The sequence below is a fragment of the Lethenteron reissneri genome, chromosome 19 (assembly GCF_015708825.2).
Source record: "Lethenteron reissneri isolate LAM-NWPU_2019-01 chromosome 19, ASM1570882v1, whole genome shotgun sequence".
NCBI classification, from domain to species: domain Eukaryota; kingdom Metazoa; phylum Chordata; class Hyperoartia; order Petromyzontiformes; family Petromyzontidae; genus Lethenteron; species Lethenteron reissneri.
This window is the reverse complement of record NC_083797.1, coordinates 1,244,496-1,269,610: the sequence shown is the minus strand read 5'-3', so window position 1 is coordinate 1,269,610 and position 25,115 is coordinate 1,244,496. Positions and strand designations below refer to the sequence as shown.

At 54.3% G+C, this 25,115-nt stretch overlaps 1 protein-coding gene and 1 pseudogene across 3 annotated transcripts in view; both read right to left on the bottom strand.

The window, feature by feature from the left end:
- Positions 1 to 22,556, bottom strand: part of LOC133344138 (visinin-like protein 1) — a 28,287-nt gene extending 5,731 nt beyond the window's left edge. Inside the window, exons 1-4 of one of the 3 annotated variants that reach the window (XM_061554136.1) lie at positions 22,040 to 22,556; positions 20,823 to 20,936; positions 4,966 to 5,430; positions 693 to 908 (exon numbers count right to left, since the gene is read on the bottom strand). In XM_061554136.1, coding sequence (XP_061410120.1) covers positions 693 to 908; positions 4,966 to 5,127 — 378 coding nt within the window. In that variant the 5' untranslated portion in view covers positions 5,128 to 5,430; positions 20,823 to 20,936; positions 22,040 to 22,556. Of the gene's footprint in view, positions 1 to 692; positions 909 to 4,965; positions 5,431 to 6,610; positions 6,953 to 20,822; positions 20,937 to 22,039 lie in introns of those variants that run through there. The other 2 variants (XM_061554137.1, XM_061554138.1) reach the window with 2 other exon arrangements.
- On the bottom strand, positions 19,571 to 19,653 carry LOC133344330 (U6 spliceosomal RNA; annotated as a pseudogene).
- Positions 22,557 to 25,115: the final 2,559 nt, after the last annotated feature.

Genomic DNA, 25,115 nt, shown 5'->3' with positions numbered 1-25,115 from the left:
CACAACATGTGACTGGAGCACCGGGCGGCTAAAATGCAGCAAGTAGGCACAGTAGGGAATACAGCTGGTGCATCTACCAGTCATCTCAGTCAGCCACCCCTTGGCAACTGGATCCGTCCCGAGACCTGCCAGCGAGCCTTCGGCACTTCACGTGGTAGCCTCAACGTGCACCTGGCCTGGCACAGGTGCCGTGGTGACGTCACCGTCACTTAGTGGCGAATGGCGGCTGTTGATGTTTGTGTACAGCAGTGTCGTTGTCGCACGCGCGAATGGCATCGCTCACAATCGCTGAGGAATGACACGGACGATGGTGTGTTCAGTCACCACACTGCAGGTCGTAACAACAACACACCCACCCACAGAGACAGAGAGAGTGAGACGGAGAGAGACAGTAATAGAGACAGAGAGTGAGTGAGACAGACAGATAGTGCGTGAGACAGAGAGAGAGTGAGACAGAGAGAGTGATACAGAGACACACACAGAGACAGATAAAAGAGACAGTGAGACAGAGACAGAAAGAGAGACAGAGAGAGACAGAGAGAGAGAGAGAGACAAAGTGAGACAGAGAGAGAGACAAAGTGAGACAGAGAGAGAGACAAAGTGAGACAGAGAGAGAGAGAGACAGAGAGCGAGCGCGGTGGTCGAAACGCGTCTGCTCCGCCCCCACCCCACTGCGTCCCCCCTCCCCTCACCTCGATGATCTCCAGCATCTCGCGGCGAGAGATGTAGCCGTCGCCGTCCAGGTCGTACATCTCGAAGGCCCAGTTGAGCTTCTGCTCGAAGTTTCCGCGCGAGGTGACGCTCAGGGCGCAGATGAACTCCCGGAAGTCGATGGTGCCGTCGCCGTTCTTGTCGAAGGTGCGGAACGCGTGCTGGGCGAACTTGGACGCGTCTCCGTACGGGAAGAACTGTGAGACAAAGATCCCCACACACAAACCCCGTATAGCCTCAGCAGACTGTTTGGCGCAAAGACTGTTTGGGGGCGCCACCGTGGCGAGGAGATGTTAACTACCTCGCCTGGTATGCAGCAAGTCGTGGATTCGATCCCGACGCCTGCTGTATATTTGGTGTCTGCGTCTCTCTCTCTCATCATCACCATCATCACGGTGGCTAGAAGATGTTAACTACCTCGCATGGTATGCAGGAGGTCGTGGATTCAATCCCGACCCCGACGCCTGCTGCTGTATATTTGGAGTTTCCATCTCTCTCTCTCTCCCCGTGGTCGCGTGGATTTTTCTCCGGGTCCTCCGGTTTTTCCCTCCACATTTCTCATCAACATCTCCACGCGTCCAGAGTCTTTGGCTGCTACGAATGTCCACGTGACGAGCCACTTCGTTGAGCTGTCGTTTGTTGCCAGGTCGCTTCTGAAAAAGAGCTACGTAGCTCAGTGGCCCTTACCTGGTAAAAAATAAAATAGTAAAATAAAATAGTAAAATAAAATAGCGTGATCGTGAGTAGCAGCGCCTACGAAGGCTGGTGTGGCGCACGAGGGGGGGGGGGGGGTGGACGGCAGGACCGCCGCCGCCTTATCCCCAGTGCTGCCGTTTTACACACCGCCCATCGCCGATTCGTTTGAGGCCGAGTCGACCTAGGGGAAGCCCAGGATAGGTTCAGATTCTCGTCACTGCTGTCGGTCGCCGTGAATTCGGGTGGCCGGAGGTTCGTAGCGCGGCATGCTAACCGCTGCGCCACCGCTCCGCACCGACGCACACACGGGCACAAAGATCCCCCGTATAGCCTTAACAGATTGTAGGGGCCAAGTGCTGCTCGCTAGCAGCACTTGGCCCAAAAACAAAACCTATGAAGGCTATACGGGGGATCTTTGTGTTAGTGTGACCTGAGTTCTCAACGTGGGTGGAGGAATCAATGATGGAAGTTCACGGGAACAGTCACCATGGTAGTTGTAGCGATTGTAGCGTCACTGGCTGGGTGAGTGTGTTGCTGTGGCCTGCAGTGTGTTGGGTGGTTTAGTGATCGGATTTGTGTGTGGGTGAGTCGTAGTGGAGCCGTTAGCACGCCAACAGCTACACTCAGCCTCAAATGAGTACCTGGTGCGGTGTGTAAACATCGCCACTAGGGAGACAAAGGCGGCCCCTCGTGTGCCGTGCCGGCCTTGATAGGTGCTCGCTAACCGCACTTGCCCCAACAGTCCGTTCAGGCTATACGGGGGATCTGTCTTCTCTCCTTGTTCTTCAAGGATTTCCTCCGAGTTCTAAAGTTAAACAAAGATCCCCTGTATAGTTTAACACGTAGGCTCTCCTCTGTATAGCTTCCTGTCAACAGACTGTTGGGGCAAGTGCTGTGAGTAGGCCTCGGCAAGGCAAGGTAATTTACCCTTTTTACCGGGTAACAGGGTCAAGGTAAAGAAGGGTAAAGGTGTCGACATGCCAAGGGGTAAGGGTAAAGGGTACAGGGTCAAGGTAGCTCGAAAGAATTACCCGGTAGGGTAAAGGTAGCGCCAAGTATTACCCGGTAAATACGGTGCCTTGGTTACCGCTAGAAGCTCCGTGGCGCAATCCGTGGCCTCCTTTTAATAAGTAACATTTACAGAAACTTTTTTTTAAACACGCTTTTATTAAATGTACTAGTAATGGCAGAACTCCATGACTCCAGGAATGGCCCCGAAGCTTGCCATAATGTAAGGCGTGGTGGATAATTAGACCCAAGCAGAAACATAACATATAAAAAAGAATGTTTAATAAAATAAATATATATTTATGATAGAATATAGTGTTGTCATCAGTATGACACAAGTATACCAAGTTTGCAGTCGATACCACATTGGGAAGTGGGTTAAAATTGAGTTACAAGATTTGAGGATACAACAACGACAACAACAGAGTGAGTTCAAAGAAAGCGTGTCAAATTGGAGTCATCGAGAGTATTCTATATGAATAAAGCGCTCTACCCAGCATGTACCGTTATAAACCTTTTGCATGTGTAGTAGTACCCCAGTAATTACCCTGTAATCGGGTAATTTGTATGGTGTAAGGGTACAAGGTAGGGTAAAGGTAGGCTCATTGCTTTCTACCTTTTACCTTACCTGCTAAAGGGTAAAAGGTAGAGTAGAGTGATTGTATCGTGGTAAGATAAAAGGTAAGGTAAAGGCAGGCTCGTTGTTTTTACATTTTAACTTTTACCTTGCCGAGGCCTAGCTGTGAGTAAGTATCCGGCACGGCGCACGAGGGAGTGGCCAGCACCACGCCCGACCGCCTTTGTCTCCCCAGTGGCGATGTTTACACGCCGCACCAGCTACTCATTTGAGGCCGAGTCGGGGGCGCCAGGACCAGTTCAGATAATCCTCACCGCCGTTGGCGGCCGTGTGCAGGAATCGAACTCGGCTCGCCGGGGTTTGTAGCGCAGTGCGCTAACCGCCGCAGCAGCGTGCCATCCCAATCGAGTCACTTGTAGAGTCGGGGACTTCTCTTCTCTCTCGACTGTTTGACCGTGAGCCCGGCACACGCAACGACGTCACGGCGTCTTTAACGTCCAACTAACCACAAAGTAGAGCGAGAGCGCCGCTGAGTACTCTTCGGTTTGATATTTAAACTATTTTTTAGTTCACCAGGTAAGGCTCGCTGGACACTGTCAAGATGGAAATGCTGACGCCTGTGAAAGAAAGAGCTTCATGGCTCATCGGATTCCTCCAGTCTAAATAAGGATTGTGATCAAGACTCGGAGATGAACCGTGCACGTGCAGCCTAATGTCAGAATGGCGCATTTTGTTCACGTGACACACCTTGCTGGCTGTGTCGGGTGGTGGAGGGTTACGACACATTTATGCGTATGCGATCCAACCCATAAACCTTTACTATGGATAATATTGGTCGCGAAAGCCTAAGTGTTTTGTCTATTTTTTGTGTTTCTCCCTTATGATGGGACTTTGTAGGATGAACAGTGACCAGTAAGGCGTGAATGGGTCTGTAATGAGATAGGCACGGGGTTGATAGGTGTGCAATAGTGGCAGAGGAATGCCTCGATATGCGGATATTCGATACACGACGTTTCGGTACAACCAACTTTGGAGAGAGACGAAAATTGTTCATCCATTATTTTACACACAAAGATGAAAAATAAAGTAAAATAATAAATAAATGCACGCCATGAATACGTTCTTTTTCTATTCGTCGACCTACTGAACTCTATACAATGAGAATACAATTTATTCGCATATCGAGGTATAACTGAGCTCAAGGCAAAAGGTCACTCGTTTGGCGGAAGGGTCCTTAGCCGACTATGCGGTTAGGAATGTGCAGATGTATGCTCAACTTCTTTCGCACCGTACCTCTAGCCAACCTCGATAATCGGGAGGTGCGGGGGAAGGACAACAAATGAATGAATCATCGTCGTCACCACCAACCATCACAGTCATCATTATCGCCATCATCATCACCACCATCGTTATCATCATCACCACTGTCATCATCACCACCACCGTCATCATCACCATCATCATCATCGTCATCATCATCACCATCATCATCACCACCGTCATCATCACCATCGTCATTATCATCACCACCATCATCATCATCACCATCATCACCATCATCACCACCGTCATCATAATCGTCATCATCACCACCATCATCATCACCACCGTCATCATCATCACCACCACCGTCATCATCATCACCACTGTCATCATCATCATCACCACCATCACCACCACTGTCATCATAATCGTCATCATCGTCGTCATCATCATCATCACCATCATCATCACCACCGTCATCATCATCACCACCGTCATCATCATCACCACCGTCGTCATCATCATCACCACTCTCATCATCATCATCACCACCGTTATCATCACCACCAGCGTCATCATCATCATCACCGTCATCATCGCCACCATCGTCATCATCATCACCATCACCACTATCATCGCCACCACCGTCATCATCGTCACGTCATCACCACCACCGTCATCGTCACCGCCACCGTTGTCATCATCGTTACCTTCACGTAGAGCTGCTGGAACTCGTCGAGGTTGAGGCGCCCGCTGGGACAGTCCTTGAGGAAGCCCTTGTACCACTGCTTCAGCTCGTGCTCGTTGAACTCGGTGCTCTTCGTCAGATCCTCCAGCACCTCGGGCGCCAGCTTGCTGTTCTGCTTGCCCATGGCGGCCTGCTGATTATGATGATGTTGATTATGCTGCTAAGATTGCCACTGGCTGCTGCTGCGGATGATGATGTTGACGATGCCGCTGCGTATTCTACGCTCTGACTAAATCTCGTGATTCTTGATGCTTATGATTCAGTTGCGACTGCTAATATATCCTGCTTGCTGACAGTGATGATGACGCTGCCGATGATGAATGTTGATGTTGTTGATGTGTTGTTGTGATGTTGTTGTTGATGTTGTTGTTGCTGAGGGTGTGATGTCTTCTCACGCCGAGACGCTTCCTTCCCAATGACTCACACCCTTAGTGGGGGCAGGGGGGGGGGGCAGGGGGGGGCAGGGGGGGGGGCGGGGGGAGACGGGGGAGGGGCTGGTTAGAGGGCAGGACGAATCTGCGCTCGTGCACGTCGATACGAGCGAAATGGAGAGGGAGGTTGGCACGCGGCCCTCCTCAAGGTCTGCTCAGCATAAAAAAACAACCCCCAACGTCTCCACGACTCGCGGCCGTGGGACCTTGAGAGGGCGACTCCCCCTCCCCCCATCTCCCATCCCAGCAACAAATAAATAAATAACTCGGAGGGGGGGGGGGCAAGGGAAGAGAGACGTCGGCACATCGGGACACGGGGACAGAGAGACACCGAGAGTCTCGGTGTCTCTCTGTCTTCGTGTCTCTCTGTCCCCACGTCTCTTTGTCCACACCATGCATCTTTGTCTCGGACCGAGAGAGACACGGGGAGAGAGACACGGGGAGATAGAGACACGGGGACAGAAACAGAGACAGAGCGACACGGAGACAGAGAGACACGGGGAGAGAGAGACACGGGGAGAGAGAGACACGGGGAGAGAGAGACACGGGGAGAGAGAGACACAGGGAGAGAGAGACACGGGGAGAGAGAGACACGGGGAGAGAGAGACACGGGGACAGAGAGACACGGGGAGAGAGAGACACGGGGAGAGAGAGACACGGGGAGAGAGAGACATGGGGACAGGAAGAGACGGGAGGTCTGGCAAGGGAGACATTGGTACACGGAAACTCGAGGGCATGGGTTCGTGCCCGGGTTGCGGTCGTCTGGGAGCCGGGTACCCCCCCGCCCCTCCCCCTCTCCTCCCCCGCCCCTCCCTTCGAGCTCCGCGCAGACTTTTTTTTCCACCGCCGCGTTATTTATTTATTTTACCGTCTCGGATTGAATCGATGCGAGGTGGTGGGAGCGTTCGCCATCACCTCTTTCCTCCCCCTACACCTCCTCCTCTTCCTCCTCCTCATGCTTCCTCATTCCACCTCTTCGTGTCTCCTCATCACCCTCAGAGCTCCCTCCTTCACCTCCCACCTCTTTATCTCTCATCCTCCTCGTGTTTCCCTCCCTCCCTCCTTATCATCATCACGCCGCCTCCTCTCCCTCCTCCTCCTCCCTCGCCTCACCACGCAGAGGGTGGAGCGAGGAGGGCGCGATGTTGACAGCAACACACCCTCCCGCCTACTCACCATCCTCACCATCCTCACCGTCCTTCAGCCCCGCGATAATGATCCGTGTTCGCGTTATAATTGACGTTAATGTCGTGCCTGGTAAACTGCAGCACGATACGGCACGGTTGACGTTAATATAGCGAGCGTACCCTCACTCACCTAACCACTGTCACCTCACCACACACACCTCACCACACACACCTCACCACACACACCTCACCACACACACCCCACTCTCCCTCACCACGCTCATTCAGCAACACTCACCTCGCTGTCACCTCGCTCACCATGCTCACCTCACTCTCCCTCACCTCGCTCACCTCATTCACCTCTCTCCTCACCTCACTCACGGCACCCTCCTTACACTCTCCCCTCCTCACCAAGCCCTCCTCCTCACCACCTCGCTCCGCCTAGCGCAGTCTCCCCGCCTCACCACCACCACCACCCGCTCGCCATCTCATTCAGCTTCGTCTCGCGTCAGAGGACGAGCGAGGGGGGAGGGGCCGGGGGAGAGGGGAGGGGCTGCGGTGGAGGGGGGATGTGTTGGGGGAGGGGGGAGGGGCTGGGGGGAGAGGGGGGATGTGTTGGGGGAGGGGGGATGTGTTGGAGGAGGGGGGATGTGTTGGGGGAGGGGGGAGGGGCTGGGGGGAGAGTGGGGATGTGTTGGGGGAGGGGGGATGTGTTGGGGGAGGGGGGATGTGTTGGGGGAGGGGGGTCGTGGCATCGGGGGAGAAGGGAAGAGGGGAATGGGTCGTGGGGAGAGAGGGGAGGGGCTGGGTGAGGGAGAGGGGAGGGGTTGGGGGAGGGGAGGGGTTGGGGGGAGAGGGGGAGCTGGGTGGGGTGGAGGGGAGGGGCTGGGAGGGGGTTAGAGGGGAGGGGCAAGAAGGGAGAGGGGAGGGGGTTGGGGAGAGAGAGGGGAGTGGATACGGAAGTGGGGGGGGGGGTTTCCCCCTCCCCCCCATTGTCTAATTAGTGGAGTCTGCTGCTGCTGCTGCGCCCGTCATTCCGAGACTGCGCACTGTGACAGCGTGACGAGGTGTAGAGACACACACACAGACACACACACAGACACACAGACACACACACACACAGACAAAGACACACAGACACACACACAGACACACAGACACACACACAGACAAAGACACACACACACAGACACACACACAGACAAAGACACACAGACACACACACAGACACACACAGACACACACAGACAAAGACACACACACAGACACACACACAGACAAAGACACACACACACAGACACACACACAGACAAAGACCTGCCCCCACCTCCCCGACTCTATTGCCTTCGCAGACGCAGAGATCGCCCACAGACACCCCACTGACAAAGACCACCCGCATAGCCTCGTCAGGATATTGGGGCAAGTGCTGTTAGCGAGCACCACGTATGAAGCTAATAACGACGGCACGACGGGGCGTTGTTGGTGTGGCAAGCACCATGCCCGGCCACCTTTGTCTCTCCAGTGTTTATATTTGCCACCGAAAACGGGTACTGATTTTAGGCTGAGTCGACCTAGGTAAGACCCAAGGGACCGTTGGGCTCAAACAGTCGTGTGTACTGTTGTGAGTGTGTACTGTTGTGAGTGTGTACTGTTGTGTGTACTGCTGTGAGTGTGTGCTGTTGTGATTGTGTACTCTTGTGATTGTGTACTGTTGTGATTGTGTACTGTTGTGAGTGTGTACTGTTGTGTGTATTGTTGTGATTGTGTACTGCTGTGAGTGTGTACTGCTGTGAGTGTGTACTGCTGTGAGTGTGTACTGTTGTGAGTGTGTGCTGTTGTGATTGTGTACTGTTGTGTGTATTGTTGTGATTGTGTACTGTTGTGAGTGTGTACTGCACGTGTATTCTGTATATGCGCGTATCCTCATCCGCTCACGGTCAATGCCAGTGCCGATAATGATCTGAACCGATCCTGGGTCACTCCTAGGTCGACTCAGCCTCAAATTAGTACCTGGTGCGGTGTGTAAAGCATCGCCAATGGGGAAACAAAGGCGGTCGGGCGTGGTGCTGGCCACCCACCCCCTCGTGTGCCGTGCCGGCCCTCATAGGCGCTGCTCGCTAACAGCACTTGCCCAAAAATTCAGTTAAAGCTATCCGGAGGATTTGTCTATACTATGTGGAGCGGTGGGAGCAGTGGTTAGCGCACTGCGCGATGAACCCTCAGCGAACCCAATTCGATTCGCGCTCACGGCCAACAATCAGTGACGATTATTGGAACCGGTTGTGTGGCTCTCCTATGTCGATTCAGCCTCAAATGATGAATGCCTGGCGCGGTGTATCACGACTGGGGGAGACAAAGGCGGCCGGGAGTGGTGACAGCCGCGCCACAGTGTCGTGTATCGTGTTGGACTTCATAGGTGCTGCTCGCTAATAGCAGCACTTGCCCTGACAGTCTGTTGACCCTATACGGGGCATCTTTGTCTTTGTTTGCTGTGTGCGTGGTGAGGGTTAAATGAGCGCATCGCTCTGGTGTCTGGAGATGAATATCACTGTCCAAGGGGAGGGGGGAGGACCCCACTCATCATCATCATCATAAGCACCATAAACACTACCATCACCACCATCATCATCACCATAAACACTACCATCATCATCACCACCACCACCATCATCACCATAAACACTATCATCACCACTACCATCATCATTACCATAAACACTACCATCATCATCACCACCACCATCATCACCATATACACTACCATCACCACCACCGCCATCATCACCATACACTACCATCACCACCAGCATCATCACCATAAACACTATCATCATCACCGCCATCATCATCACCATAAACACTACCATCATCATCAGCAGCAACGACAATGTTACGAGCATCATAATCATCAGATACAGCAGCAGCAGGAGCTGCAGTAGCAACATCATCATGATGATACATATTACAGCTTAATCATCACCATCAGCACAACTATTATAATAATTTATACAATCATAAGCAGCAGCATCATTACTCTCACCACGACCATGATATAGATGATAATAATATCATCATCATCATGCACATTGCAATCATAATACACACCAAAGACAAAGGTCCCCCGTGTAGCCTTAACAGACTGTTGGGGCAAGTGCTTTTAGCGAGTACCTATGAAGGCCGGCGCGGTACACGAGGAGGTGGGTGGCCAGGACCACGCCCGACCGCCTTTGTCTCCCCAGTGGTGATGTGAAACACACCGCACCAGGTACTCATTTGAGGCTGAGCCATCATACACACCACCACCATCAACATTACCATCATCATACACACCACCACCATCAACATTACCATCATCATACAGTCCGCCACTACCATCATCATCATACACACCACCACCATCAACATTACCATCATCATACACACCGCCACTAGCATCATCATCATACACCCCACCACCATCAACATTACCATCATCATACACCCCGCCACTAGCATCATCATCATACACCCCACCACCATCAACATTACCATCATCATACACACCGCCACTAGCATCATCATCATACACACCACCACCATCAACATTACCATCATCATACACACCGCCACTACCATCATCATACACACCGCCACCATCAACATCATCATTATCATCGTCGTCGCCATCACCATGATGCGCGATGCGCGTGCGTGGCACGTGCGTGGTGTAATTCCGAGTCGGGCGGCAGGATTTTGAGTTGATGGAAGGATTGAGAGAGTTCGTGGGGGGGGGGTGGAGGGATTGAGTGAGAGGCAGATTGCGAGAGTGAGGGGCAGTGAGAGAGTGCTCAGTGCGAGCATGTCGGAGTGAGAGTGGGTGATTAATCCGCTACGGGATGAGGAGTTCGGGGGGTAACGGGGGTGGGGGGCGACCATCTGGGCGTCACCCCCCCACCACCCATCCGCCCCCTCCGGTCAGCTGACCAGATTTTGGCTGACTGCCTGCGCGTTCTCATCTCGTTCATCCGCGGGAGAGGAATAAGCTCGCGAATTAATTAATGAATCAATCAACATTGTAACTACGACGACTACACTATTATTATTATCTGCTTGTTGTGCCCAGGGAAGCCTCCCGGAGTCTCAGGACTCATTTTCAGGAGCGTTCTGCAAAGCTTTCGCAGGAGGAATGAGTGATGAGTGGCGCTGCTGCTGCCGCCGCATGCGATACCCAAATTGAGTAAGTCGTGGTGTCTTTGTTTTGTCGTACAATATTTGGACAGTGACGCCAGGCACAGAATGGCCCAACTCTTGCGAATGTCGTCATGGGATCTGTAACGTCCACGATGTCGCATTTTACAGCTCGTGCCTCGCCACCGCAGTATTTACCGGGGCAGCAGTCCGGATTAGAACCGCGAACTTCTGCAACAAGCGGCTAATGAGCTACCTCGGGATGAGCGGCTGAGCGCCCTGGCGCTGTGAGCCATTCCAAACGAGTTCGACTCCACTGCCACGGCTCACATCAGTGGCGATCACCAAGAGTGGTCATCTCAACCGGTGCACGTGCTGTGCAGAAGGCCCGTTGCCCGACACGTCGCCACTGTACAACAAATTGGGCTCCCTCCGATGCAAGACTGGATAGATCAATATGACAAGAGCTTCTGAGATTATTGACTGCTACATACATTATGCAAAACGTACATAGAATACGCTACAGAGATGGATGTGTCGGTTCAGCCCTGTTGAATGTTTTATTACAAAATCCTGCGGGTCAGATCGCCGCGGGAGTAGGATGCCAACGTTGCGTCGTGTACCCCTCCGCCACCCGACAAAGCCAATTCACATAAAGTTGCCACGTGATGAACACACGCGCCAATCTGTTACTGCTGCAGCATCGTTGGTCCGACGTTTCTCCTCCAATATTGGGCCTTAAATAGGGAGGCGTGCTGTTCTCAATGTGCCACACACCCACCCACCACCACCACACAGATGAGGACATGGGTGGTGACCGGGCCTCCACGACTGGGGGAGACCTTCACACCTCTGGCTTATCGCCTGATGCTGCTGCTGCTGGTGGTGGTAACTAACCATTGAAACGTCGGACATCGTCAAATGCGTGTGGGTCGTTCTCCGGTAATACATCGCAGCTTTTTGGTTCATCTCATCGAGCGACAACTTTGTGTGTATTTTTTTGAATTGGCTGCTGCGTCGGGTGGAGGAGGGTCGACAACACAGCCGTTGCATTTTCTACTCACGCAGAGATGTCGCCCAAAGTTTGCTTGCGAAATGAATCACGATTCGTGTCGGCACTTCATTAATCAAATGATTAAGTAACGGATTTACTACCAATGAATGTTTCCTAATTATTTATAGCGTAACCATACCATTATATGTTTGTTTTATATTTACAAGTTTTGCTGGCTGACTGAACAGACGGACAGTCAGAGGAGGAGAGGACTGCCAGCCACGTCCAATAATATTCATTCCTTTAAGTATTCCAGGAAAACCACACTGAGTCCAATAACTATTGCATTGTTTTTGTCATGAGTGTGCTGTTACATTGGGCGTTTTATTTGAAATGTTGTAATGAGGAACCCGTTACATTTATGGAATTGACCCTCTCAGACCGCTGGTGTTTTGGACGCGGGCAAAATCGTCCTCTCTCGGGGGAGACCACAGACGAGCGGTGAAGGCAGCCCGAACCGATGCTGAGCAACAATTTCCCAAGCTCTGCGGTCCTCTATTTGGATGTTTGGCCCCAATTCCGTTGCAACCAACGGAATTGGGGCCGACCGCGCGAGTCGCAGAGCCCTCGACGAGTGAGGAACAGCGGAGATAACCAAACCAGCGCGCGTGCGCACGCACGCACCGTGTGGTGAGCATTTGGTGAGTGTCATACGAGTGATGGGTGAATAGTGAGCGTCCGGTTGATTGTCAGGTGAGTGGCTGGTACGTGGTGTCAGGTGAGCGTCTGGTAAGTGGTGAGTGTATGGTGAGTATAGCTCCAGATTATAGCTGTAATTCTACACCAGAGGGCAGCCCGTCCCACACACGGGGTCACGTGGCGCTCCTGTTATGGTTATCTGACGTTCGCTAAACACTCACCTGACACCGCTTACCACTCTAAAAAAAGTCATCTATTTTTTTTTACCAGGTAAGGCCCACTGAGATATGTAGCTCTTTTTCAGAAGCGACTTGGCCACAAATGATAGCCCAATTAAGTGACTTATTAAGTGTACATTTATTGCAGCTAAATATTCTAAACACGTGATATTAATTCTAAATGTGGTGTAAATCCCCGGAGAACCCGGAGAAAAATCCACGCGACCACGGGGAGAGAGACACGCAAACTCCAAATATACAGCAGCAGGCGTCAGGGTCGGGATCGAACCCACGACCTCCTGCGTACCAGGCGAGCGAGTTAACATCTCCGAGCCACCGTGGCGCGTGGCACTCACCATTGGTCCTGAGTTTGGCGGGTCATTGGAATTCGGCCAATCGGGGGCGCGCATCGTGTGTCACGTGAATTAGTAGCGCTGGAGCAACGACAGCGAACACTCTGATTGGCCAGTGGAGTCAATGCAATGCTGGATCTATTTGCAATGCAATGCTATTTGCTATGCTAGGTACAATGCTAGCTGGAATGTAAAGCTGGTTGCAATGCTGGTTGCAATGCAATGCTATTTGCTATGCTAGGTACAATGCTAGCTGGAATGTAAAGCTGGTTGCAATGCAATGCTAATGGAAATGCTTGTTGCAATGCAAAGTGCAATGCAAAACTGGTTGCAAATGCTGGGTGCAATACAATGCTAGTTGCCCTGCGAGCTGCAATACAATGTTAGTTGCAATGCGCGTTGCAATGCAAAACTGGTTGTAATTCCGGTTGCAATGCAATGTTAATTGCAATGCGAGCTGCAATACAATGCTGGCTGCAATTTAAATCGAGTTACATTGCTGGTTGCAATCTAAAGCTAGCTGCAATGCTAACTGCAATGTAATGCTAATTGTAATGAGAGTTGCAATGCAATGCTGGATCTGATGCATTGCACTGCTGGATCTAATGCAATGCATTGTTGAATCTAATGCACTGCTGGATCGAATGCAATGCAATGGTGGATCTGGTGTATTGCTGGATCTAATGCAATGGTGCATCCAATGCAATGCAGAGCTGGATCTAACGCATTGCTGGATCTAATGCAATGCAGAGCTGGATCTAATGCAGAGCTGTATAGGGCACGCCGCTGTCTCCACTCTCCGTCCACCTCCGCACTACGGCGGGTGACGCCTGTGCCGTGACCTCTCAGGGTCCACCCCCCCCCCACCCCCTCGGCCCCGATCCCCCTTTTATCTCGGCTCTGCTTTCTGTGTGAGATACATTTTACTGCATGGGATTAATTTCGTCAATAATCGCCTCGATCCGCCACTCACGGCACGCGATAATGTACGCGTACGTGTGCCTGCGTACGTGTGTGTGCGTGGAGTAGTGGCGTAGTGGTTAGCGCTACGCTGCGCTACAAACCCGGCGACGCGAGTTCGATTCCCGCTCACGGACGCCAACACCGGTGAGAATTATCTGAACCGGTCCTGTGCCTCCCCTAGATCGATTCAGCCTCAATTGGGTACCTGGTTGGGGTGTGTATCGCCACTGGGGAGACAAAGGCGGTCGGTCGTGTTTCTAACCACCCGCCCCCCTCGTGTACCGTGCCGGACTTTATAGGTGGTCGCTAACATCACTTGCCCCAAAAGTCGTTTAGGGCTCTACGGGGGATCTTAATAATGTGCTGTAAAGTGGCACCTGAGCCGCAGCGATTGGAGGTCATAGGCCAGATCAGCTCAGTAATGACGGTAGGAGGCTGCACGAATTCTGTGCAGCCCATGAGCTTGTAGTCATCAGCACGCCGTTCCGGCATCGGCGCATCATCCACACAACATCTTAGACGCTCGCCAAGCAAGGATGTCTGCTGGGCGAAACAGCGACGGCAACAGCGGATGCGGGCCCACGTTCTTAACACCAGGACCTAACACCATGCTGTATCTGCACACTGACCATCAGCTTGCCATCTGTAAGATGCGTCTGCCATTCTTCTAATGCGGTTGTGGGCATCTAGGACCCCATTAAAACCCACAGTAGTCTGATCTTGGCTAGCTGATGAAAGTTGCATGCGAACATATAATTATAGCATGCAGCTGGGGCTGGCATCGTCCGCTCCTAACGCTGGAGGGGAATTGGTGAGGTTCAGGATTTTGGATCATGCAGCTGCTATGGCTGTATTGGGTACGCGGTCCAGACCTCCGTAGAGACCCTGGCTGACGGAGGGAGGTCTTCCAGCTAGCCGAGATAAACCGGCAAGCCCACACCCACCATCTACAATATCCCACGTCAGAGAATGAGGAGGTTTACCGCAGCCTTTGCTCGGAGAGCCGTGCGGCGCTGCAAGGATGAGTGGTGGTCGCGGGTTGCCGAGGAGATGGAAACTGCCTCAGTAGTGCGCGATCACAAATCACTCTTTAATTCCGTCCCAGAACGAACTTGCCACACCTATTACCACTTTAAGAGAACGAGTGGTGGTTCACAGGAACATGTTTTTGGGTTTTGCTGAGCATTTCTGTTCGGTATTATGGCAAGGCAACTTTCTAAGCTCAGACAACATCATGGGGAAAGGTGGGCGCTGACTCTGCTGGGGCTGTGGTGCATCAAATATTGGAGGAAGTAGTCAGTCACTCCCTGTGATTGAGTGGCTGATGTTGCCATCTGTTGAGGAAGTGAGGTGCTGAGCCTGAGACCAGGTAAAGCATCGGGCAAGAGAGGATCACTCAAGCGAGCTGCTGAGGTAGGGTGGCAATTGTTTACAGTCTGCTCTTTTTGACATAATTACAAACATCTGGTCCACAGGACGGGTTCCGCAAGATTGAAGGGATGACTTGGTTGTCGCCCCTTTCAAGAATGGGGACCAAACTGATTGCAACAACTATGGAGGCATCTCCCTCCTCAGTGTGCCGGGAAAGGTCCTGGCAAGCATTATTCAGCATCGCCCCCTTGCCAGGCACCCCGAGGAGATGCTTGCCGGAGCCCCAATGTGATTTCTGAACATGGCGGTCCTGCAAGGATGCCATATTCTCTGTTATCCTGCTGCAGCAAAGGTGTAGGGAATTCCAACAGGACCTACATCTCTGCTTTCTTGACCTAGTAAAGAACTATGATACCATCATCAGACCAGGGCTCTTGGTTGTTCTTCGTGCGTTTTGAGTCCCTGGCCCTTTGGGTTAAGGACCTTCATGTGTTGGGCAGTTCCAGTTAAATCTACGTGGCCGGGAGTCAGAGCCATTCCCTATTCACCTTGGGGTGCGACAAGGATGTCTTCTGGCTCCTAAATTATTTAACATCTTCTTTGACCACGTAGTTCGAGAAGCTTTCCATGGCTGTACTGGCGGAATTTCCGTCTGGTATAGATACAAAGGGAGGCTGATCGATGGCCGGGTGCGGATAAGGGATGGCTCCCGATTGATCAACCATGTTACGCATGCTGATGACCTGGTAATTTATGCTCACCCGAGAATAGTTGAAAACTTCACCAAAACAAAGGACCTGCTTGGGCCATCCAATACTCCACTCTCTCAACTGCACACGAGTGATGGGGCAGTTGTGGAGAGGGTAGAGCAGTTTCTGTACCTGGGCAGTGTGCTTGCGACCAACTCCGCTTGGTCATAAGAGGTCTCACTCCGAATCAGTTGAGCGGCATTGTTTTCATCAGCTCAGTAACACCTGGCCTATCGCTCAATACGAAGCTCCAGGTCTTCTTGGCCACGGTTATGCCCTCCCTTTATCTATGCTCGTGAAACGTGGGGCCGTTTGAGGCACATATGCGCTGGTTTGAAACATTTAAGCTGGCCTGTCTACGATCCAATCCTGGGTTTAACCAGACATGATTGTGTGAGGAGCTCACAGATGCTTGAAGATCTTGAAATTCCCATTAGTGAGCTCCTCTGGCAGGCGAAGCTTCATTGGCTGGGTCATGTGGGTCGCATGCCCAGCAACCGCATGCCCAAGAAGTTTCTATTTGGCTGGATAGAGGGGGCTAAACGGGCACAGCAGGGGCTAGATAAGAAATTGAGCGATGTGGTAAAAGAGGATGTGGAGTTGAGTGGACTTGCCGATGACTGGTACCAGCGGTGTTAAGATCGGCTCCTATGGAGGATGCTCGTGAAGGACGCTACTGGGCAGTTGGGGGCAGTCTCTCTCCAACAACAACGGAGGGCGGAGGAGCGACGCTCACAACAACGAGCGGAGCGCTGGGTGGATAAAACGCAGCGAGTTGGCACAGTAGGAGGCACAGGTGGTGCATCTGCCAGTCATCTCAGTCGGTCAACCCGTGGCACCTGGGTCTGTCACGTGACCTCCTATCAGCAGCGAGCCTTCCACACTTCACGTGGTCTCAATGTGCACCTAGCCTGGCACAGGCGCCGTGGTGACGTCACCGCCACTTAGTGGCGAATGGCGTCTGTTGTTGTTGCGTCTGTCTTTGTGTACACGTTTGCTTTCATACTAACAGCACTTCCACTTGCCCCAAGATCCCTGTGTGTGTCGTACGAGAGATCTGTATCTTTGTCTTGTGTGTGTGTGCGCCTCCATGGAGCGGTAGTGTCGTGGTCATGACACTGTCAAAAGGATAAATATGGAAGATCTTTGTCTTCGTGTACACATATATACCTGTGTGTACGAGTCAGTGTATGTGTGTGTATGAGTGAGTGTACGTGTATGAGTGAGTGTACGTGTGTGTACGAGTGTACGTGGTGGGGAGCAGTAGTGTAGTGGTTAGCGCGCTACGAACCTGGCGACCCGGGCTCGATTCCGGCTCACGGTCAATACCAGTGACGATTATCTGAACCGGTCCTGGGCCTCCCCTAGATCGACTCAGCCTCAAATGAGTACCTGATGCGATGTGTAAACATCGCCGCTAGAGAGACAAAGGCGGTCGGGCGTGGTGCTGGCCACCCCACCCCTCGTGTTCCGAGCCGGCCTTCACAGGTGCTGCTCGCTAACAGCACTTGCCCCGACATGCCGCTCGGGCTGTACGGGGGGGACATCTTTGACTCCGAACCACCGCGTGTATCGGGGGGATGTTTGGTCAATTCCTTTATAAGGACAGCTGCGAATCCGTGTGTCTGGGGAGCGGTGGCGCAGCGGTTAGCGCTGCTCTGCGCGATCAACCCCGGGCAGAGACGCGGGTTCGGTTCCCGCTCAGGGCCAACATCGGTGACGATCATCTGAAACCGATATCGGGTGGACCTCCTCCCCTAGATCGGCTCAGCCTTAAATGAATATACTGGTGCGGTGTGTGGGAAAAAGAACATCGGCACTAGGGGAGACAAAGGCGGCCGGGCGTGGTGCTGGAATTTAAATATCGAAGCGCTGATGTGGCCAGCAGCACGCCCCACCGCCTTCGTCTCCGCATTGCTGATTGATGCTCGTTTATGGCGGAGTCGACCTAGGGGATGACCAGATAGGTCGTCGTAAATAATTGGGGCGAATATGAGCAGAGGGGATACAAAGGCAGGTCGAGCGTCGTGCTCAGGCTTGACTCAAAGCTTTCGTGACTGCAGGAATTAATATTCTTTGGGTCTTTCGGTAAAGTCACGTAGAGAGGTTCAAAAACATTATTAAAAAAAACTACGACGTTTCGATCGCTTGCGTTGCTATCGAAACGTCGTCGTTTTTTGTAATTTGTTTGAACCTATCTCCGTGACTTTACCGAAAGACCTAAAGAATACTGCCAAGGCTATACGGGGGATCTTTGTCCTTTATTCTACATCCGTGAATCTCTTGTCTTTGTAGCTGCGTGTGGGGAGCGGTGGCGCAGTGGTTAGCACAGCACTGCGCTACGAAGCCGACAGAGAATCGAGTTCCATTCCCGAGTTCGACCCACGACCAATATCTGAGCCGATCCTGAACCTCCCCTAGGTTGACTCAGCCTTAAATTAATACCCGATGCGGTGTGCAAATCATCCGCACTGGGGAGACAAAAGTGGCCGGGCGTGGGGTTGGCCACCCACTGCACCCGGCGTGCACCGCGCCGGCCTTCACGAGTGCTCGCGAACAGCACTTGCCACAAAAATACGTTCAGGCTACACGGGGAATATTTGTCTTTATGTTATAGATGCGTGCTAATACATTCATATGTGAAGACCGTAACACGCACCGAGTGTAGTAATGGGGAGTGGTCAGCGCACTGCTCAACGAGCCCAGCCACCCGAGTTCGATTCCCACTCACGGCCCAACAATCGGTGACGAATATCCGAACCGGTTCTGGGCCTTCCCTAGGTCGACTCAGCCTCAAACGAGAACCTGGATCGGGGTGCAACAAACATCGGCGTTGAGGTGGCGACGGCTCTGTGGGGGATCTTCGCCTTCGTAGTTAATTCACCGTCTTCACGGAGCGTCTGTCACACTGCGCAAGCGCAAAAGGAAACTGGTCCTATAAATGTCACTCGTCTTTTGCATAACACCCCCGGGCGTAGGGTGGTGGCGTGGTCAGTACCACGCTCGGCTGCCTTTGTCTCCCCAGTGCTGACGTCTTGCACACCGCACCAGCAAACTCATTTGAGGCCGGATCGACCTAGGGGAGGACCGCCACCGTGAGCTGCGAGCGGGAGTCGAACTTCTGTGTTAGCCGGGCGCGCAGCGCAGTGCACTAACCATTGCGCAACCGCTCCCCAATACACAAGACAAAGCTCCCCCGTATAGCCTCAACAGATGTATGTTGTTGGGAGGCAAGTGCTGGAAGCGAGTAGGCACACACGGGGGGGGGGGGTGGTGGCCAGTACTGCGCTCCTGCGAGGCAACCAACCACCTCAACGTCCCCTTCTCATCTCCCGTTGACTCTCTTTTTATTTACGATCAGAGGACACAAGAAGATGCTCGGTGTCGTCGGCACTTTGCTTCGTTCATCATTTCGTGTTTTTTATTCAATGCTTTGTTTTACGTGCCCCCCCCTCCCCCCCGTTGACTCTCTCGCCCTCCGCTCCATCTCTCCCGCTCTCGAATGTGCGAGTCGTCCTTGCGCAGGGGCCATGCCGATCTTCTCTGTGTCGTTCCACTTTTAGTACTGCCGGAGCAAATACTCTCACCCCCCCTCTCTCCCTCTCTCTCACCTCTTCACCCCCCCCTCTCACCTCTTCCCCCCCCTCCCTCCCTCCCTCTCACCCCTCCCTCACCTCTTAGCCCCCCCTCCCCCCTCTCACCTCTTCCCCCCTCTCACCTCCTCGCCCTCCCTCTCCCTCCATCCCTCTCATCTTCGCCCCCCCCTCTCCCTCCCTCTCTTCTTCGCCGCCCCCCTCTCTCCCTCCCTCTCCTCTTCGCCCCCCCCCCTCTCCCCCTCTCACCTCCTCGCCCCCCCTCTCCCTCCCTCTCCTCTTCGCCCCCCCCTCTCCCTCCCTCTCTTTTTTGCCCCCCCCTCTCTCCCCCCCTCTCACCTCTTCGCCCCCCCCTCTCGCTGTCTGTGTCGAGGCGGCTGCCCCCCCCCCCGCGCGATCTGCTGTCGCCACCCGAGTCGAGAACGGAGAGGGAGGAGCGACTCGGGGGGGGGGGGTCTGGGGGTTCGATGCGCGGTCACGTACAGACTCTACAAAGACATCGTCATCATCACCACCACCAACACCACCACCATCATCACCACCATCATCATCACCACTACCACCACCATCATCACCACCACCACCATCACCACCACCACCATCACCACCACCATCATCACCACCATCATCACCACCACCACCATCATCACCACCACCATCACCACCACCACCATCATCACCACCACCATCATCACCACCACCACCACCACCATCATCACCACCACCACCACCATCATCACCACCACCAACACCACCACCATCATCACCACCACCACCATCACCACCACCATCATCACCACCATCACCACCACCATTACCACCAACACCACCATCATTACCACCACCATCACCACCATCACCACCACCACCATCACCACCACCAACACCACCATCATCACCGCAGCACCAGCACCATCACCGACACCACCACCATCACCGCAGCACCATCACCACCACCACCGCCGCCATCATCACCGCCACCATCACCACCATCACCGCCACCATCACCGCAGCACCATCACCACCGCCACCATCACCGCCACCATCACCGCAGCACCACCACCATCACCGCAGCACCACCACCATCACCGCCACCATCACCACCACCACCACCGCCACCATCACCGCAGCACCACCATCACCACCACCATCACCTCTGGGGTCTCGGGTCCCTCTGAGCACGCGACGCGGAATCGGTCAAGTCGCCCCCCAGCGTAGCAGCAGCACCTCCTGGAGCCGAGTCGGACTGAGCACTCAGCAGGAAGCGGCTGTCGCGACCCATGCCACCCACAGGAGAGGGGTTTTGGGGGGTGTTAGATCGCGTACACACGCAGCGAGGTTCTCCTGGCCAAACGAAAGACATTACCACAACCACTACCACCAAAGATGCCCCGTGTAGCCTTAACAGACTGTTGGGGCAAGTGCTGTTAGCGAGCAGCACCGGCACGGTACACGGGGGGGGGGGGGGGGGGTAGCTAGCACCACGCCCGGCCGCCTTTGTCTCCCCAGTGGCGACGTTAACACACTGCACCAGATTCTCATTTGAGGCTGAGTCGACCTAGGGGAGGACCGGGTTAAATATTCGTCACTGTTATTGGTCGTGAGCGGGAATTGAACTTGGGCCTCTGCTGGGCTCATAGCGCAGTGCGCTAACCACTGTGCCACCGCTCCCCACCACCACCACCACACACATACACCACCACCACTAACATTACCGCCATCACCAGTACCTTATCTTGCTACCATTATCATCACAATCTCATACACCGCTACGATCATCATCATCACCACCATCTCCACTACTATCACCATCACCACCACCAAGCAGATGCCCCATCGCCCATTATATACCACCACCATCACCACTACTCCCGCCCCCACCAAAATGACAAAGATCCCCCGTGTAGCATTAACAGACTGTAAGGGCAAGTGCTGTTAGCGAGCACCTATGAAGGCCAGCACGGCACACGAGGGGGTGGGTGGCCAGCACCACGCCCGGCCGCCTTTGTCTCCCTGGTGGCGATGTTTACACACCGCACCATTCCCATCATAGACATCACACACCACCACCACCACTCCATCCCCGCTACCACTACTGTCAGCAACATCGCCATCAACATCACCATCAACATCACCACCATTAACATCACCATCAACATCGCCATCAACATCAGTCACCAAATTCACCATCAACATCACCACCATCAACATCGCCATCAACATCACCACCATCAACATCACCATCAACATCACCACCAACATCGCCATCAACATCACCACCAACATCGCCATCAACATCACCATCAACATCACCATCAACATCGCCATCAACATCGCCCGTGGAACGTCGAGGCGTCCCCGTGCAGCTCACCTCGACTCCCGGGGCTGGAGGCGCGGAGTGCGGCGCGCTGTGGGGGGGGGGGGGGTCCAGGGGGTGGTGGGCGAGCGAGAGGCGCCGACAGAGCTCGGGGGTTTGGGGGGAGATGGCCCGGGGGGGGGGGGGTGCCGGCTCCTGGGCAGCAGAGAGACAGAGACGAGGGCGAGAGAGAGAGAGCTGAGGGCAGCAGAGAGAGCTGAGGGCAGCAGAGAGACAGAGAGAGCGCTGAGGGCAGCAGAGAGAGAGAACTGAGGGCAGCAGAGAGAGCTGAGGGCAGCAGAGAAAGAGAGCGCTGAGGGCAGCAGAGAGAGAGAGCGCGGAGGGCAGCAGAGAGAGAGAACTGAGGGCAGCAGAGAGAGCTGAGGGCAGCAGAGAGAGCAGAGAGACAGAGACGAGGGCGAGAGAGAGAGCAGCAGAGAGAGAGCTGAGGGCAGCAGAGAGAGCGCTGAGGGCAGCAGAGAGAGCGAGTCGAGGAGGGCAGCGCCGGACGGCTCCGTTCGTTGGAATGCGCGGACGCGGGGACGAGACGAGGAGGAGGAGGAGCCGCGGGGAGGGAGCTGGGAGGAGGAGTTGGGAGGAGAGGGGGGGAGGAGGAGGAGTGGGGAGGAGAGGGGGGGAGGAGGAGGAGGTTCTCTCTCCGACGAGAGGCGAGAGATGAGTTGTGGGGGCAGGGAGCCAGGGACGAGGAGGAGCGGGCGGGGGGCGCGAGACCTCCCCCCCCCGGTGTCTCCCCAACGCCCCCCACACAGACCCCGCACCCAGCACAGGTGATGGGAGTCGTTTCTTGTTGACTCGGGAAACCCCTCGCCGAGTCTCGTGGCGTCGTGGGCAAAGAGGGTGTTGCCCTGTCGTGTCGTAGGGAGGTCATTTCCGCCCTGCATGCGAGAGGCTAACGACCTCGCGTGCTCTACAGGAGGTCGTGGGCTCGATCCCCACCCAGTCGCCTGCTGTACATTTGTAGTTTGCGGTGTCTCTCTCTGGCCGTGGTCGCGTGGATTTTTCGTCCGGGCCCTGCGGGTTTCCCCTCCACATTGAGAATCAACGTCGGCCGTCTGGAGTAGTTCGGCCGTTCTACATTTCCACGTGGTGATGATGAGCCACTTCGTCAAGCTATTGTTTGTGGGTATCTCGCTTCTGAAAACTCACCATATAGCAGCTCAGAGCAATACACCTGGTCAAATACAAAAAAATAGTTTGAGTTGTTGTTTTTATATCTCCTCTAAGATCAACAGCGGAGAGCCAGGAGAACACCCCTAAGGTGTGCGTGCGAGGGGACGGCACATGTGCACCTCTGGACCAATCACCTCTGCAACTATCACCTGTGCACCTATCACCTCTGCACCTGTGCACCTGTGCACCTATCACCGACAGTTCTCTGTAGCAACAGCGTTCACAGTCACCACGGAACTCGTACCAGGCTAGGGGCACCCCTTCTAGGCCGTCACTGCGAAGCGTGGAGGGCAGGAAGGAGGTCACGGGACAGCTCCCCCAGGTGTTATAGGGTTGGCTGACTGAGATGACTAGCAGATCATTCAAAGACAAAGATCCCTCGTATAGCCTTTAAAAAAACTGTTCGGGGCAAGTGCTGTTAGCGAGTAGCACCTAGGCAGGCCGGCACGGCGCACGGCCGGGGTGGGTGGCCAGCACCACGCCCGGCCGCCTTTGTCTCCCTAGTAGCGATGTTTACACATCGCACTATTTAAGGCTGAGTCGACCTAGGGGGGGGGGCAGAAACCGGTTCAGATAATCGTCACTGATGTTGGCCGTGAGCGGGAATTGAATTGGGGTCGCCGATTTCGTAGCGCAGCATAGCGCTAAACGCTACGCTACCGCTCCCCGCACGCACACACACACACACGCACACACACGCGCGCACACACACGCGCGCTATTGATGCGTGCACACGTGTGTGTGTTGTGTGAGTGTGCATCACTGTCCGACCCCCATTTATCCCCCAGCTCCCCACCCACCCCAAACAGTCAAACCCCCGATTAGCCTATGGTGCCCCCCCCCCCGCCTGACCCCCCAATACCCCCTTCGCCCCCAGCAGGCAAACGTGAGATTCTGAATTCCCAATTAAGCCGCGCTCATTACCATACCAGGGCACTGGGGGTAAAGAGTGGGTGAGTGGGTGAGTGAGCGGGTGGGTGGGTGAGTGAGCGGGTGGGTGGGTGAGTAGGTGAGTGAGCGGGTGGGTGGGTGAGTAGGTGAGTGAGCGGGTGGGTGGGTGAGTAGGTGAGTGAGCGGGTGGGTGGGTGAGCGGGTGGGTGGGTGAGTAGGTGAGTGAGTCGATGGGCGAGTGGGTGAGTGAGTCGATGGGCGAGTGGGTGAGTGAGTCGATGGGCGAGTGGGTGAGTGGGTGAGTGAGTCGATGGGCGAGTGGGTGAGTGAGTCGGTGGGTGAGTGGGTGAGTGAGTCGATGGGCGAGTGGGCTACGACGTCACCCCCACCCGCGATACATCCACCCGACCAGGCCAAGACCTGGTCCCGACTTGGGAACATGGAATTAGCCAGATATTGCCCGAGGAGGCCTCGGGCCTCCGTGGGATCCTGGAGTTGGGTTGATGGGCAGCTCGGCAAAGCGGGGATTCGTAACCCCGTCTGTGCGGCCCTCTCATCTCGAGCAGTGAGTCGATACGCACGTGTCGCGGACTGTAGTCACGTTGCGGACTCGCCACCGCCCCACCAAACTAACGACTTGAGCCCCCAGTCCACACTGCTCACTACCCCCCCCCCCCCCTCCAGCAGCACATTGGGGCGGGCGGGGTGGGGAGGGGGGCCACATTCACACGCCGGGGGCTGCGTCTTTAATGTTCCACTCTCCGATGGCGATGTCGGTCTTGCAGCATCGGCCTCGCGCTGATGTTCTGATGCGGTTGATGTCTCCACCAGCAGGAGGAGAGCGATGGATTATTGGGTCTAGGACGAGGCGTTCACTCTGCACGTCCGCGTTATCCCACTCTGGGGTTCTAGCAGGATGGGGGACAGCAGCAGCAGCAGCGGCGCCGCGATCCCAGAAGGGATGGGATTATTGGGATTCGCAGTCCACACTACGGTGCAGAGTGTCTGA